General features: G+C 42.1%; 1 protein-coding gene across 2 annotated transcripts in view; it reads left to right on the top strand.

Moving 5' to 3' along the window:
• Positions 1-6,892: 6,892 nt before the first annotated feature.
• SLC17A5 (solute carrier family 17 member 5) overlaps positions 6,893-15,883 on the top strand; it is a 32,995-nt gene continuing 24,004 nt past the window's right edge. The window contains exon 1 of one of the 2 annotated variants that reach the window (XM_044421699.1): positions 6,893-7,076. In XM_044421699.1, the coding sequence (XP_044277634.1) occupies positions 6,989-7,076 (88 nt within the window). In that variant the 5' untranslated portion in view covers positions 6,893-6,988. Of the gene's footprint in view, positions 7,077-7,227; positions 7,447-15,883 lie in introns of those variants that run through there. The other variant, XM_044421698.1, reaches the window with a different exon arrangement.

Below are 15,883 nucleotides of genomic sequence, written 5' to 3'. Positions count from 1 at the left end.
CAGGTGACGGCGGTGGCGAGGAGCGCTTTCCTTCAGCTTCGGCTGATCCATCAGCTGCATCCCTTCCTGGAGAACGATTGCCTGGCGAGAATGACACATGCGTTGGTAACTTCCTGATTAGATTTCTGCAACGCACTCTACGTGGGGCTACCCCTGAAGACGGTTTGGATACTTCAATTGGTGCAGAATAGAGCTGCCAGGTTGCTGACGGGGACTGGGCGTTGTTCTCATATAACCCCAGTTCTCCGTCAGCTCCACTGGCTCCCAATTGAAGTCCGGGCCCAATTCAAGGTGTTGGTTATGACCCATAAAGCCCTCAACGGCTTGGGCCCTGGGTATCTAAAGGAACGCTTGCGCCCATATATGCCCTCCTGCTCCTTCATATCTGCAACGGATGCCCTTCTCCGGGAACCCTCTGTGAATGATATTAGGAGGGTGAGTACCCGCAGGAGGGCCTTCTCTGCGGTGGCACCCCATCTATGGAATGCGCTCCCCAGTGAGGTCCGCCTGGCGCCGTCGTTATTTGTTTTTTGGCGCCAGGCTAAGACCTTTTTATTTAAAACTTATTTTAATTGCTAAATTATTGTATTAATTAGGATTTTAAAATTAGCCGAGAATGCACCGGGGGTTTTAAAATGTTTTTATTGTTCCTTTTAAATTGTTATACTATCATTATTTATGTATGTTTTTATGTTTTATGTTTTGTGAGCCGCCCTGAGGCTTTATTGCGATGGGGGCGGCATAGAAATGCTTTAAATAAATAAATAAATAATCTCCACTTTGGTATGGCAGATAGTAAAACATTCATACAAGCTAGTGTAAGTGCAATCAAGTCTTATAAAAGTTTTTTGAGGGTTTATTTCATTTATTTATTTATTTAAAGTTTTTATATGCCATCCCAATGCTAAAAGTCTCTGGATGGCTTAACCTTATTGCTCCCACTTGCCATTCGATGTTGTACTAGATGCTAATAGAGTGATCTTATACAAGTTTATGCAGAAGCAAGCCCTACTGGGTTCAAATGGGGCTTGCTTCCACGGAACTCTATAAAGGACTGAATCTTGAGTGATGTGCCTACTACTCTGAGACTCTTTTGTACTTTTCTGAAGGACTACAGCCCTCTACTGGAAAGAACCAGAACTATATCAAGTACTGGATGCCGATAAATGAAAATGTACCAAACCATACATGACAGCGGGAGATCTGTAATCCAGATACCCACAGTTTTTTCCAGAGGTAAAAGCCATAACTGTTCTGTCCATCCGTGAGTGTGTGTTACATCAGGACCACAGCACTAGGGAAGGGAATTTTAATGCTTTCCTGCTGTACCATTTTATCAGAGTGATTCCATGTGAGGCCTGTATCGTCCCATCACCTTGCCTGAGTTACAATATTTTGTCTCTTTCAGGTCCAGCAAGGCACTTCTGCTATTCTTAAGCATCAGTGCAAACTCAGGATCACTTCATATGGGTTAGGTATAGCTAAGTGTTAAGGCAGAGATGGAACCATTTTCAGCACAATGGCTGAATCTGCAGCCCAAGAGAGTTCCAGGGGGTGCAAGTCAGCCAGAGCCCAGTGTGGATGTAACCAACCCCTCCCCTCCTCATCCATGCACACAGAGCCAGAACGGCTGTGCTGCACAAGTACAGCAGCAAAATGGGTACTGCTTATCAGATGTTCCTGGTGCCTTGAAATTGTGGTTCCTGAGGAAAGGTAAAGGGCACACTGATTTGCAGTCATTGGGAGACCTCTTTGGGAAAAAGGGCCTTGGCAGAAGCCACCATAGGCCAGCAGGAGAAGTTTCACAGTATGTTCCCATGTTAAGGGATGCCAAACACACACTCTTGCTTTGTAAATTTGAGGCAGGTTTGTGAACCATGGGCTTTTTTTTTTTTTATGTACCTTGCACAGGACTGAAATTATCCTTCAAATAGTCTAGGCCAGATACTACAACTTTTCAGCAGCCACTAAGTTTTGCTTAGGAAACCTTTGAGAAGATAATGCTCTAAAGAAATGCAGCACAGACGAGTAATGGGTGGTGATAATCTATATCGCTGATCCTCCTGAAAAGTCTTCCTGAACTGTTACCACTGTCAGGAGCCATTCCAGCAAGTTGAGCTGAAGTAGAGAGAGAGCGAGAGAGAGAGAGAGAGAGAGAGAGAGAGAGAGAGAGAGAGAGAGAGGTCATTCCACCAACTCTGCTAAAATAATATCGCTCTCTTCCTACCCCATCCCTTTTTCTTTGTGTTACCTGTTTGTTCAGATTGTAAACCTGTGAGCAGAGATGGCCTTACTTAATTGATAATATGTAAGCCCCTCTGGAAGGCTTTTTGGATGAAGAGTGAGACAAAAATACTTCAGATAAACAAAACCATCTGTGATCACAGGGTGAGGAGAGACTGTGGTGACAACAGTCCCTGAGACAGGCACTCAGAGTAGAACAAATGAGCCCAAACAGCTGGAAACAACATTTTAAGTGGATTTTGACTTGGTGAACTTCACTTTCTGCATGATTTAGCAATATTTTGTGTGCTGCTCTGGTGGGTGCAGTCTCAAGGTCTTCATATTTGTGTCCATTTCTTTGCCAAATTACCAAACAAGATTGTGGTTTCTGGGTGGATATTTAATGACCTTGCCCAGCAGCAATCAATCGCTACCATCTGTGTGGTTTCCTCTTAAATTCTACTTCCTGTATTTTTCTGCTCTTCTATCCCCCAGCTATATATACAACAGTCTGTGATTATTTATATTCAGCTTTGGTGCTGCCAACATAGATGCAACCTGTCGTGACTGCCCCTGGGATTTCTCATTAGAAGAGGAGCTCAAAATTTAAGAGCCATAATTACCCAGGAAACGGGTTGCTGCAGATGACCCTGGTACTATCCGAGATGGTCCTGACCTCTCAGTGGTGATGCCCTTAGATCTGCTTCCTCAGTGGGCAAAGAGCTTTGCTTCTGAGGCAGAGGGGAATGCCAGGCCTCCACTAGCCCCTGAGAACTGCAGCACTGGAAGATGCAGGCTAGAATGGAGGCCCAGCAAAGGAGTGCCTGCTTACTGAAAAGAGGTTCTTCTGAGGAAAGGGCTCCTCATGACATTATACACACACCTCTGACATTATACAACTGAGTCGCGGATGGACTCCGGAAGCTCCTGCCTATAAGTTTCCAATTGGCTGTTATAGCAACACCTTCCCTCAGCCTGTTTCCTTGACTGTGCTTTCTGTCTGAACCCCCATGTTATCAACCTCTGGACTCCTGCATGATGCTGCTTTTTGCACTAAATTTCTACTTGACTATTCTGCCATATTTTGAACTTGGCTGTACCTCACACTCTCTTCTGGTAGCCACCTAGTTGCTTGTAATACTGTGGTTTGAGTATTGCCTATATTTTGTCCACCCCTGCCTTAGCCCAATCCCGCATTAGACTGAAACATTTGTGCTGGACAATTTGGCCTGCTTAACTCTTGGATTTTGCCCTGTATTTGCCTAGCATACAGGCTTGCCAACCATACAGGACAGGGCCTATGTACAGAATGCCCTAAAGGACAAGTAATTAATAAATTAATGTTGCTGGCAGAGTTTCCACTACAGCTTAGTTATTCCAGTATTATAGTCTTGTTAATCTTTCTGCATCATTTGATCTAACTTAATAAGATATTTGGCAATTACAAATGGATGTGATTAAATTATCACAAAGCACAGCACTTAAATCCATCAGCTGGTACTTAATCAACTAACATTTTAAAAAAGTAAAATAATACTTCTGTCTAAAGCAAACATTGCAATTAAATTAGACTTCAGTGATCATGGAACAGCAAGTCAAACACACATGCTAAAATTAAGAAAAATAATTAGAACTCTACTAATGAGGGAAAACTTCAGTATGTTCTTGTAAGTATTCTCACAGTGCAAGCTAAATGAAATAGCACCATCTGCTGATGTATCTGTAATAAATATCAAACTGTGGAATTTAGTCTAAGTGAGAATATTCTTTATCACTTGAACTCAGCCAAACAGGAATACCGTGAAAACCTTAGGATCTACTGTACATATTACTCCCAACTGTACTAACAGATAGAATAAGCATTAATTATAATGTGTTTATAACTTTCAAAGGAAAAGTCTCATAAAATGAGTTCCAGGAATGGAATAATGTGGATCTATTATACTGTAACATGACCAAGCTGAGTCAAGCCATGGGAAGCAGGGGATTTTTCTTAGAAATCAAAGTGCTTAAAATCTAATCCTCTGCCAGCCAAACTGCTTGGGACAGAGCAACTAGACATTTGACAGCAGGCATACAGATATAGAAATCAGTCAGCATCCAACTGCTGCAAAATACCAAGGGGAAAAGTGTAATTTTCAAGGAAAAAGAGACAGCTGGGGGGCACTAGTTTCCCTCAGTACCCTTCCCCCCCACCTCAGCCATTCCCCCATAGACTGAATTCAGAAGCATGTTGGCCATGCCATGGAGGGAGGTAAGTGCCTAATGAAGGGGGTGGCACAGTGGCAGGTGCTGTGGAACTGGAGCAGCACTGTTACAGGCTGGCCTCCGCCACTACTTTATCAACAGGCATGACACAGGAGCACCTCTTAATGCAGAGCTGCAGAACCGCTGGAAGCCCCAGTCTGGCCCTCCATGAATGCTAATTTCCAGGGTTCCTTAGATGACCATGCTCCTTTCTCCCAGCCCCACCCAATTCCCCCTAGCTGTGAACCAATAGGTCTGAAAGAGTTCCTGTACCTTCGTAATGGTAAGGGCTGGTTCTCTTCTACAAACAATGGCAAATGTCTCATTTTTCTTGTCTGTGAAGACAAGGTCTTTGTGCACTCCAACAGAACAAGACATTCAAAAAGAAATATCAATACACCCATTAGTTTGACTTTTGGCAGCATTAAAGCTCTGCAAAAGATGGCAGAGGAAGATAGGTAGAGTCACCATCTTATTAGCATCCTTGTTCTTTTTAACCCTTCTTCTCATCCATGGCAGCAGATGGTGTGGGAGTTCCTTTGTGGAAAAGCAAGACAGGGTCCACAATCTCCTTTCACCCTATGAGGGTAACAGCCTTATTAGATCAGTTACAAAATGTGCAAGGACCCCTCCCCCATGGTACTTTAATATTATGAATAATAAAGTGACTTTTAGAAAAGATTATTGCCAGGAAAACACTTGGTATCAAATTAAAAGCTCCTCATTGTAGGTGGGCTCTTTGAAGTTGCCTGGCTGCTGATGTGCAGGCTTGTATTGGGCAGGGCAGGGCACCACCAGATATTGGTGGACTACTACTTCCATCATCTTTCACCATTAGCCAGCCTTTAAGGGCTGATGGTAACTGGAATTAAACAATACCTAGAGAGCCACCAGTTCCTCAGCATTGAGCTATGGGGTGCTTCCACACTGAGTTCTCCTAAGAGCTAGCAACCAGAAGATACTGTGCAGCAATTGGTGGGGATGGTGGATGCATATGGTTTATTGAAGCATTTTTCTGTGATAAGGGAAAAATGAAGTGGTTGGAAAATTGAAGCCTCTTCTTAAGATACTCTGACTTACAAAGGCCCATATACTGTAGGGCTGCGTATACTGCATGCCTGAGCATGCAGTCAAGGACTTAGCCCCATGCTAAGCCCCAGGAAAGGAGTCAAGATGCACCTTCTAAATTTAACTGTTTATATCCAATTGACTTGCAAAGTTTAAACATTTTACTGTGTTTATATTTATCACACTTGTTTTCTGAATGTTTGTAAACCAGCTTGGTTGATTCCAGAAAGTTGTAGAGAAATGCAATAAATAGCAACACAGTATTATGAGAAGATGATGTTGAGACTATTTGTAAATTTCTGTAAATGAGGCAAGGTGATGACATTGTAAAAGCTTCACCTGGAACTCACATGGTGAGCCACAGTAATGATATACATGCAGTGTGCTTCCAATTTACGCTGTATTTCTACCGTAGCCTAGTTTGCATCTTCCAACCTCCACTGTTCCGGGGCTATGCAGGCACCAAATTAGGCATTTTGTGCTATTCTTTTCCTCTGCCCTCCCCCGAAAAAAATAGAGAATATACTGCAATTTTTGCTAGATTGAATGGTGTTGACCAAAATCCATACATCATGTGCTAAGTAACTGAGTGACTTTGAGACAGTCATTTACTCTCAGCCCAACCTATCACACAGGGATGTTGCAAGCATAAAAATGGAGAAGTGGGCCATGGACACCACCTTGGGTTCCATAGAGAAAAGGGTAGGCTATATATGTGACAACATGCTCAGGCATTACCGCACATTATTTCACCGTTTGTGGATCGCTCTTGAGGATTTTGATGCAACCTCCGTCGTAAAGTTACAGGATGTTGCGTTACAAAGACTCGAAAACGCCACTATCCATAAAGCACTTTTTATGCCTGCTTAGCCATCTTGGCTGAAGTCATACACAATTGGTTAATCCATCAGATCTTTCGGGCTATCTTTGAATAGCGCAGGTATTCGTGGTTTTGGGGGACAAATGGAAGACTTTCGCAATATGACATAGCCAGAGCGCCACATCCGAGAATACGAATATCGGTCTGCAGATTCCGCACGGCTTTTTAAGAATTCTGATGTTCCTTCTGTTTCTGCAACGGCTTCAACGCGACAGCAGAGTACCATGACATGAGGTACGTGAGTGAGTCACCGCTGGAAAAACTCCTGCGGACAAACCTGAGTGGGAACCCGGGAAGAGGCTTCCACCGGTTGCGCTTTTAAGCAAGATCTGCAACCCTCTGTTTCCTTCAACAACCAATCCGCTGGAAGGTTGGTGCCAGTATCAAAGATGGCCGAAAACGCGAGTTCGTTCTGTAAACGGTGAATCCCGACAATGGCCACACTTCCGCCCGGCTGTTCGTCACATGCCTGCTTGCTTATTGCTGACTCTAGTGCTAAGCCGGGAGACTCGCCGGGTGGGTTCTGAGGGGGCGCCGAGGCTAGCGCCTGCCCTAACGCTGAAGGTTGCCATGCAGACCCCGGAGCCTGAAGAGGGTGAGGAAGAGGAGGACCGCACTCCGCTTCTGCTGCGAGAATCACAGCCCATCGGCAAGCCGGGTAAGAGCAGCAGCAGTAGCCGCTGAAGGGATCTGTGCCCTGCGACCTGCCCCGGAATCCCTCTTTTGACTCCGGCCGGCCAGCCAGCCAGCCATGCTTTGAGAGCTATGTGGAGTAGGGGGAAAGGAGCTTTTCCCCTGGGAGCGTTATCTGCCTCCAGAATCATGTGGGGGTCTTCTTTAGCCTAATGCCCTCCAAATGCATTGGATTACAACTCGTATCTTCCTTGACCAGCATGTTTGCGAGGGTGGTGGAAATTGTAGTACAAAGTATCAGAAGAGCACCGCTTTGGACATAGGTGTTACAGAGTCATCTTACCTTGTAGCAGGAATATCTAGCAGCCTTGCTCTATGCACAGTGGTGAAACTCGGTATGTACCTTGGGACCAAAGTATAGGTCCCCACTGCCCCGGTCCGAGGAGAAGGGTTGCAAATAACTACCCAGGGCCTGAGGGCACCAGAAGCAAGCTCACTTTTTATTGCTGTAGTCTTGATGATTCTATCATTTAAATGAATTTAAAATGTAAATTTACACCTTTTTTTCTTTTTCTTCATCAGGATTAGCAAAAGTTGTTCTAACATCAGGAATGCAGAAGTGGATGTAAAGCACTGGGTGGGAGAAGAAGGAAATATTGTTTGTTATTTCACAAATGAAGTAGCACACATGGCCTTCTACAGCCTTCTCATAATCCAGTCATAAAATCATTTAAATAATATAAAATTATCTATTTGCACACCTGCTTCTATCCCACTGAGATGTAACTAGCAGTACTATATTATGCCTGCTTACTCAGGAGTAAGATCCATTGAGTGCAGTCAGGCTTAGTTCCAAGTCACTGTTCTGTGAATTGCAGCCTTCCTGAGTTCAACAGCAATAAGCTTCAGAGGGGATCAGGTTTATTCAGGCATAAGCTTTAGAGGTTGCATCCCACTTTATCAAAGGAATAAAGGCTTCTCTGCACGTTGGGCCAGGTTTAGGGCAAAACACAAACAGCTCAGCCAAATAGACTATACTTCTTGCATTCTATAGACAAGTTTGTATAGTCTGACTGTTGGGAATGGTCACTGTGGTCACTGCATATACATTATATATACATTATGTATACATGTATATGTTAGTTTTGCACAGAAATATTGTAGGCCGTAACTTTTGCATTTTACGATCTTCACAAAGATGTTTTCCTCCATCCTTTAGGTCTGGGCCAGCTGAGGGTAACACTTGACACATCTAAGATGAACAAAATAACTTGTCTTATACTAGACTAATTGACCACCCAGAACTGCATTGTCTACATTACTTGCTTCCAGATGGATAGTTTCCGGTGCTATTAAGCACTTTCTTCTAACTGTACACTATTAGGAAAACAATAATTTCCCCACACCATCAGGGATATTGCTGCTGTTCTGTGTGGTCATCCCACTGTGCTCTGTCTATCCCAGTGGGTGGGGCATTGTTTTTCCAATTCACCTGAGCTCAGAGCACATTCTGTATAAGCTTTACAATGGGAGCTATTTTATCACCCTATTAAGTTTTATGTAATTAGTCACACATTTGCACTAAGATGTTTTCCAACCTATTTTTTTAAGAATACAATGCTACTTAAAGTGCATTTTGAAAAGGATGCAGAGTGTCTACAATTTCCATGACAAGGAATCTTATAACTATGCATGTGCATGTATAGAATTAGCATATAACATTCTTTCATTTAAGGTTAAACAGTGTGATAAAATGACATCTAACTCACAGATTATAGTGAGCATGTGCTGTTATGAGAGATTCCCCTGTCTGATACCTCATTGCCAGCATCAAACTCTTGTCAACTTAAAAAGACAGAAGAGTAGCTTAGTAGTAAGAGCTCTTGCATCTGTGAAGATTGTGCTGCACCTCCATTCTTCTTGGGGAAAAGTAAAACTTCGCACAATATGAAAAAAGACATTAGAACCACAGGAAAAATAAAGGGGGACAATGACTAGATGGTATCATTGTGTGGTACAATGAAGATATGAAGGTAGGAAATTCAGTGCTAAATGCCTAGTATGAACGTTCCTTCTAATAGGCAGGAGCTGTTCAGAGACTAAAGCAAGGGGCTTTCCCTTCCTGCCACCTAACCTTCCCACTGGAGATACCTGGAATTAAACCTGGATCTTTCTGCGTGCAAAGCACATGCTTTAGCACTGAGCTGCAGCCCCTCTCCTAATTGGGCTGTTGCCCACAAAAGCATATGACCTAATACATCTATTCGCTTCTTATGGTAGTTAATTTTTAAAATGTGGACAGGGCTGCATGCTTATGAAGTATGCGTGCTAGGAAGTAGGTCTCATTGAACTTAGTGTGTTCAATGAGTAAGCATGGCTAAAGCAAGGGGTGTGTTTGTACGTCATGCTTACCCACCTTGGCAGTAAGCTGCAGTGGCCTAGTTATTGTGCAAACAATGCATGATGCAGCCAACAAATGATCAGATGTTTCCCTGGGTTCTGCTTTTTCCTCCTGTTCATTCTCCCTTGGTCCTTCCAAGGGTACTCTATGGGAGGACCAATTTGCCTGCTCTTTCCTTCCCCAACTGCAGGCCTTTTTTCATTCACAGCACCCTTTCTAATGGAGCAATGGGTGTTTTTCTGTGGCATATGGTTGTGTGTCCCTGTAAAAAAAAGCCCCACTTATTTCCCTGTCAAATCCCCATTTTATACAGGACTCCTTCCCCCTTGAAAAGGGAATGGGATGCCTTTTGCACTTTCCCAAGCAGTTAGAATCTTGGGGTTTGAGTGGAGAAATTCTAGATGTGCCATACCTTGAGGACAATAAGGATTTAAAAAAAAGAAGAAATGATCTTACTGAAAGGGGGATATAAGTCTCAACACCCCCTTTTCTCAAGCAAAGATCCTTCTTGTTTTGCCTCAACTGTGCAATTTGACAGCAGTTAAGGAAAGAAAAATACTATTGGGATCCTCCAGGTGCACTTTGACAGCAGGTACCCCTCTGTACATCGCCCAGCTGAGGCTCTCGAGTTTTGCAGTCATGAAACAGCGTACCTGCGCAGTTGCGCAAATCTAGCCAACCTTTTCGTCTGTTTGCCAGTCAGTGACAGCCACCCCAGTATGCTGCTTGGGTACTTGGATGGGGCTGTCAGTGGCTGTAAAAATGAGGTTGCGAATACCAGCTGTCAGTCTGGGAATTACAGTCTCTGGCAAAAAAGGGTAAAGGGAGAAAAACAGCAACAGTGAAGCAAAGGGGCTCAAAATCACAGCAGGGAACACCCAGCCAGTGCCACCACCCCTAAGTACCACTTGGGCACTGGAGGGGTGGTTGGCAGTAGCCTGGGAAAGCTTGAGTAAGCTTGCCGGTTTTTGCTAAGCAGCAACCTAGGTGATTCTTGGTACCTATAATAGGGTCAGTTGCCCAGGTTTGGATGACACAACTCAGTATGGATTCAGCAAACCCAGGTACAAAACGTGTGTTTTCAGGGTGGCTTTTTGGCCATGAACAAGTCACCCTTTGGGGAATGTTCAAAGTTTGCACCTCAGGGCAACCCACTATGGCCTCTCATCCACAATGAACTGTCATGTCATGTGAACTAGTCAATATTATGTGCACATTACAGATTTCCAATATTCTATAATCCAGAAACACCAATGTACAATTACTATGTACAGAAAAATGCAAGAACATAAACTGTCTTGGTCTAATCTATCAAATGTAAAGTGTTGTATCTGGAACAGAAGTCAGAAGCAAAGTATTTAGCCAACTGCCCTCTTTTACTGCCTCTGTACAGGGAGATCATAACTTGCTCAGAGCAGGTAATACAGGTACAGTTTGAGTATTTCTAGTTGCATTGTTGACCTTTGCATAGACACATTCACATCTGAAGATAAAAAGTTCCCAATCATAAAACTCTTCAACTGTGTGCAGGTATCCTTAGCTCCTGATTGACTCAAGAATTTTTGGACATGTTTGGACAGAGTTCTTTTATATATGAACCTCACTGTTCAGAAGCAGTATACTTCTGGTTACTAGATGCTAGGAAGAAACAATATGGGGTAGTCATAACTAGCGATTCTATATTTAATATTGCTTAAAAATAGGACAATAGGATTGTTAATGGGGTCTAAAGAAATGTGATTGTATTAGGCCAGTACTTTCCTTTCTGCCCTGGCTATCAATTCATTTCCAGGCCTGATTCAAAGTGCTGGTATTAACTTTCAATATGTTAAATGGCTTGGGCCACATTACTTGAAGGACTGATTCTTTCCATACATTTTTGCCCAAAGCTTGATATCCTAACCCTAACCTTCTCCAGGAGCTGCCACCAAAGGAAATGGGATGGGTGACTACAGAGAAAAAAGGTATTTCCTACTCTGGCACCTCATTTGTGGAATGAGTAACCCTGACAGGTTCACCTGGCAGCTACAGCACATTCTTTCTAGTGCCAAGTGATCTCCTTTTAATTTTTCCAGGCATATTTATTTATTTATTGGTTTATATCCCACTTTTTTTTGCTTTTTAAAGAACTCAAAGCAACTTACACCATTCTCCTGCTGCTCTTAGTCTTATCCCGACAACAACAACCCTGTAAGGTAGCTTGGGCTGCAAGTCTGTGATTGGCCCAAAGTCACCCAGTTCACGGCTGAGGGAGACTAGAACCCAGATTGCCTGAGGCCCAGTCCTGTGTGCTTAACCACTATACCACACTGGCTCTCAGATTTTAGCATTTCACTTCCTGGTTTTAAGTCTGTTTCTTATTCTAGTTCTTTACACTGTAACATACTTAATGTACTTATAATTTACTTAATGTTGTATTTTATGATTTTCATCGTTCAGAACTGCCCAGAGAGTTTTGGCTATTGGGTAGCAATACTTAAATTAACATAAGTTAATCAACTGAAAAGTTGCCACCAAATGGACAGAAGAGTTTAAATCTGCATGTTTAATGCAAGTGCTTATAGAAGCTTCATAGAGCTAGGACCATACTAACTTATTAAAATATTTGCCTCTCTGAGGTGGAGCACAAAAAGAAAAATATTAAAACAAAATGCAAGCTAAAATTGACAGCACATATAGAATGAAACTGTAAGAAAGTAGAATTTACCATATTTAAAAGCATGAAAAACCAAATGAAACAAATGTCTTCCCTGCTCATCTAAAATTAAATAATGTGGGGCTGAGCTCACCTTCTTAGGAAAGCAATTTGCATCATCTAGGTGATGCCATGGAGAAAAGCCTGTCATGCCTTCTTGTTAGTTTGACCTCTCTCCGTATTGGGACAAAGAACAGAGCTGGATATTCTGACCACAGACTGTTTTAGCAAGGCATTCTTCCTTTGCTTATACACAGGAGGAATGCTTCTTATAAAATCACTCCTGGTGTGACAGTGCGCATTATATCAAGGAAACAAAGAATGCATGGTTATTGGTTCAAAAATAATTGCCCAAATTTGTGCAAATACTACTGAACATATTCAATTAAACTGAATGATTGGGTTGCGGTGCTGATCGGAGCCTACCTGCCTTATTTTTGAGCTCCAAGAAGTATGTCAGCAGCTGCTATTGGAAACAACACTAGATTTTGGTCTTACCAATTCACGTGCCTTTTGGCTTGTTGCTTGTCTGTTCTGTGTGGCACAAAAAGTTTACAAAGGGAGGTTTTAACATATGTTTTCTGCAATTGCACATGCATGTGATAAATTCAGCAAAAATCTCCTTGGTGATGCATTTATTAAAAGAAAGGTCTGTTTGGGGGTGCTAGATAAACAAATAGCATAGGGAAGAAAATTGTGAAAACGCTCTTATTTTTAGGTTTAAAAACCCAGTCTGAGTAGAACCTGCCACTTTGATTTATAGTTCCAGCACAGTGGTACTTCTTTAACGTTCTGTAAAGCATGAGCTTAAAGGTGTTGATTTAAAACATCATTGATGCCCTGTGTTTCGCAGCAGCAGCCAATTATTTTGTAATGATACTGTAACCTTTTTTATGTCTTTTTAATTTGGAAGAGTATTACTATTATTACTGCTGTTGCATTGCATTGATATCCTGCCTTTTTGCCACTTGCAAGGAACCCAAGTTTCCTTATATAGATCTCCTCCACTCCTATTTTATCTACACAACAGCCCTGAGAGGTAGTTTGGCTATGTGTTCATGACTGGCTGAAAGTCACCCAGTGAGCATCATGGCCAAGTGGATACTAGAACCTGGATCTCCCATGTCCCCAGTCCCAACTCTAAGCACCATATGGTCTCTCGAAAGCAGTTTCTCTCCTTCTGTCCATAGTGCTGTCAATTTATCTTCCCATTTTTTACTAGCAAAAGTCAAATTGACAGAGGTCATCCATAGCATTTAGAAGATGAATGCTGGAGTTTACCACTCTAGACCATTTTAAGAGTGTGGGGTGACAGCAGCACAGCATTTTGCCCTTATCCCTTATCCAGAAAACAAGGCAGCAGCAAAGTATTTGTTCCCTGCCTTCCATCCACACAATGCAGAGATTTGATACAGTAATTATTGCTGGAATGCTTAGCAACAAGGTCTTTTTCCTTGTGTGATAAAGCAGCTGTTGTCTGAGAAAAGTAAATAGATGGATCTGATGCCAGTCAATTAAAAAGGTTTAGGTAGAAAATCTAATAGCGATAAATGCCCCATTTAAGTTTCCTACTTAAGGCTGGTCAGGATGTAAGGTGTTTCCTCAAAGCAGTATGGAATGATCTAAAATGGGGTGGTTACTAAGAAACAAAAAGCTGTGCAGCAGGATATTCCGCATGTAACAGAAGTAGGTTTAGAGGGAACCTCGGAGAAGCGGTTGGCGAAAGCAGCCGTGGGTTCAGATAGTGTCCCTGATAAACAGCAAGATATGTAAGGGCACCGATGAGGGGGTCACCTGCTATTAAAAGTTTGTTCCCAGGACACCAAGGTGTTAAATCTGCAGAATATGCCACATCTAATTTAGGCTGTGCCATGTCTAGTTCAGATCAGATCTCATTTGCAAGAATAAATAGATAAAACAGCTTCCTGATCTCTGTTTAAGGAAGCTGCTCTGTCTATTTTTTTATAGTGAGACTGTTGCAGGAACTTTCCCTTCTGATCTTAACATTTTGTTGGTCTGGCACAATAGTAACTAGGAGATTCCAGAGCATGTCTTTGAAAACCAGGTTGGTTGTAAAAGAAGATCCTGGGAATGTTAAAGGTAAGGAATTAATCTCGTGTTTTGTGGAGCTGAAAATGAGTGATGGGTTGTTGTTTTATGAATTATATGTAATGAGTGGAAGAGGAAATAATGGAAAGGGGCTTCATTGCATAGGCAAGTCAGGCTGAATTTCATTAATTTCCCTCTGAATTTCATGTGGTCTTTAAAAAATTTTAACCAAGTAGGCAATCAAAAGATACTGGTTATAATAATGCAGGAGTGTGCTTTGTGTAGGTGATCAACAAACCCCATCTTCTTCTTTTGAATGGGCAGTAATGGGAGACAGAGATGAGGGATTTTTATTTATATATAATTCTAGGACATCTACAATTGCTTAGGCTATAGTTTCCTATAATCTTTTCAACTCAGCATTCAGTTTCAAGGTAGACAGCCATCCTGAAACTTATTTTGCATCAGAAGTTTAGTGATTAGAATGTTTATGTGGACCCAAAAATGATTACTTAATGAATCAATAAATATAAGATTTGTGTATTAAGTGGCCTACTAAATAAATCAGTAACAGAACAGCTCCATTCAGAGAATTGCCTCCACATGCATAAATCTATAATAACCTCAGACTCTGCAGTGGCAGTGCTTGATAGATACCAAGAGCTGAACCAATCCTTGCAGAATTATCTAAAGCACTAGAAGTTGTGAAGACATCATGTTTCTACTCCTAATTTTATGTATGTATGTATGTATTTATTTATTTATTAAAACATTTCTATGCCGCCCCATTCGCCGAAGCCTCGGGGCGGCTCACAACATAAAATTAAAATACAGGAAATAACAATATAAAATAAGTCGCCCTGGCCAGATAAAATAAGCAAATAATATTAACAATTAAAATGACGCTTAAATAAAAAGGTCTTCGCCTGGCGCCGAAAAACAAATAACGACGGCGCCAGGCGGACCTCTCTGGGAAGCGCATTCCATAGATTGGGCGCCACTGCAGAGAAAGCCCTCCTCCGAGTACCTACCCTCCTAATTTCTTTCACGGAGGGTTCCCGGAGCAGGGCCTCTCCCACAGATCTCAAGGGGCGGGCGGACGTATATGGATGTAAGTGCTCCTTCAGGATTTGTTGCAAAGAATGCTTTAAGTCTTATAGGGATCAGAGTCTGTCTTTGCTTCCTGTTGAATGGCTTTTGTTCAAAAAGAGAGACCACATTTTAATTAAGGATAAAAAGTAGCAGGTAAAGGGAGATAAGGCAAAGGTTAATACAGCAAGGATTAATAATTCAGTTCTCTTTGGAAGTGTGGGCATACTTAATGGTGCATTTAGACTGGTCTGCTAGATTTTGGCATCCTCTCAGGAAGCTCATTGCCAAGCATCTATTTAGTGGGAGATCTGTCAGTTTTGTATGCTTATGATATACTGTTATCCTCCTTGATGAGGCTTGAAATTACTATTAACACTTTCCACTGATTCTTATAATGGATTTCTAACAATTAACTATAACAAGACCAAAGTTACTGACTTTACTAGAAGTAGAGTTAATCATAGATAGTAGATTAATGGAAATCCTATTGAACAGGTAACAAGCCCTAGATGTTTGGGAGTCGTTTTTCACTCTTCCAGTTCCTGGATATCTGAGAAAATAATGGCATGGGAAATGCACAGAAGAATCTCTCAAC

This window comes from Varanus komodoensis, unplaced genomic scaffold (genome assembly GCF_004798865.1).
Source record: "Varanus komodoensis strain SLA01 unplaced genomic scaffold, ASM479886v1 scaffold12, whole genome shotgun sequence".
In the NCBI taxonomy this organism is placed as follows: domain Eukaryota; kingdom Metazoa; phylum Chordata; class Lepidosauria; order Squamata; family Varanidae; genus Varanus; species Varanus komodoensis.
Note: the sequence above shows the minus strand (reverse complement) of the source record. Positions and strands in the feature narration are given on the sequence as shown.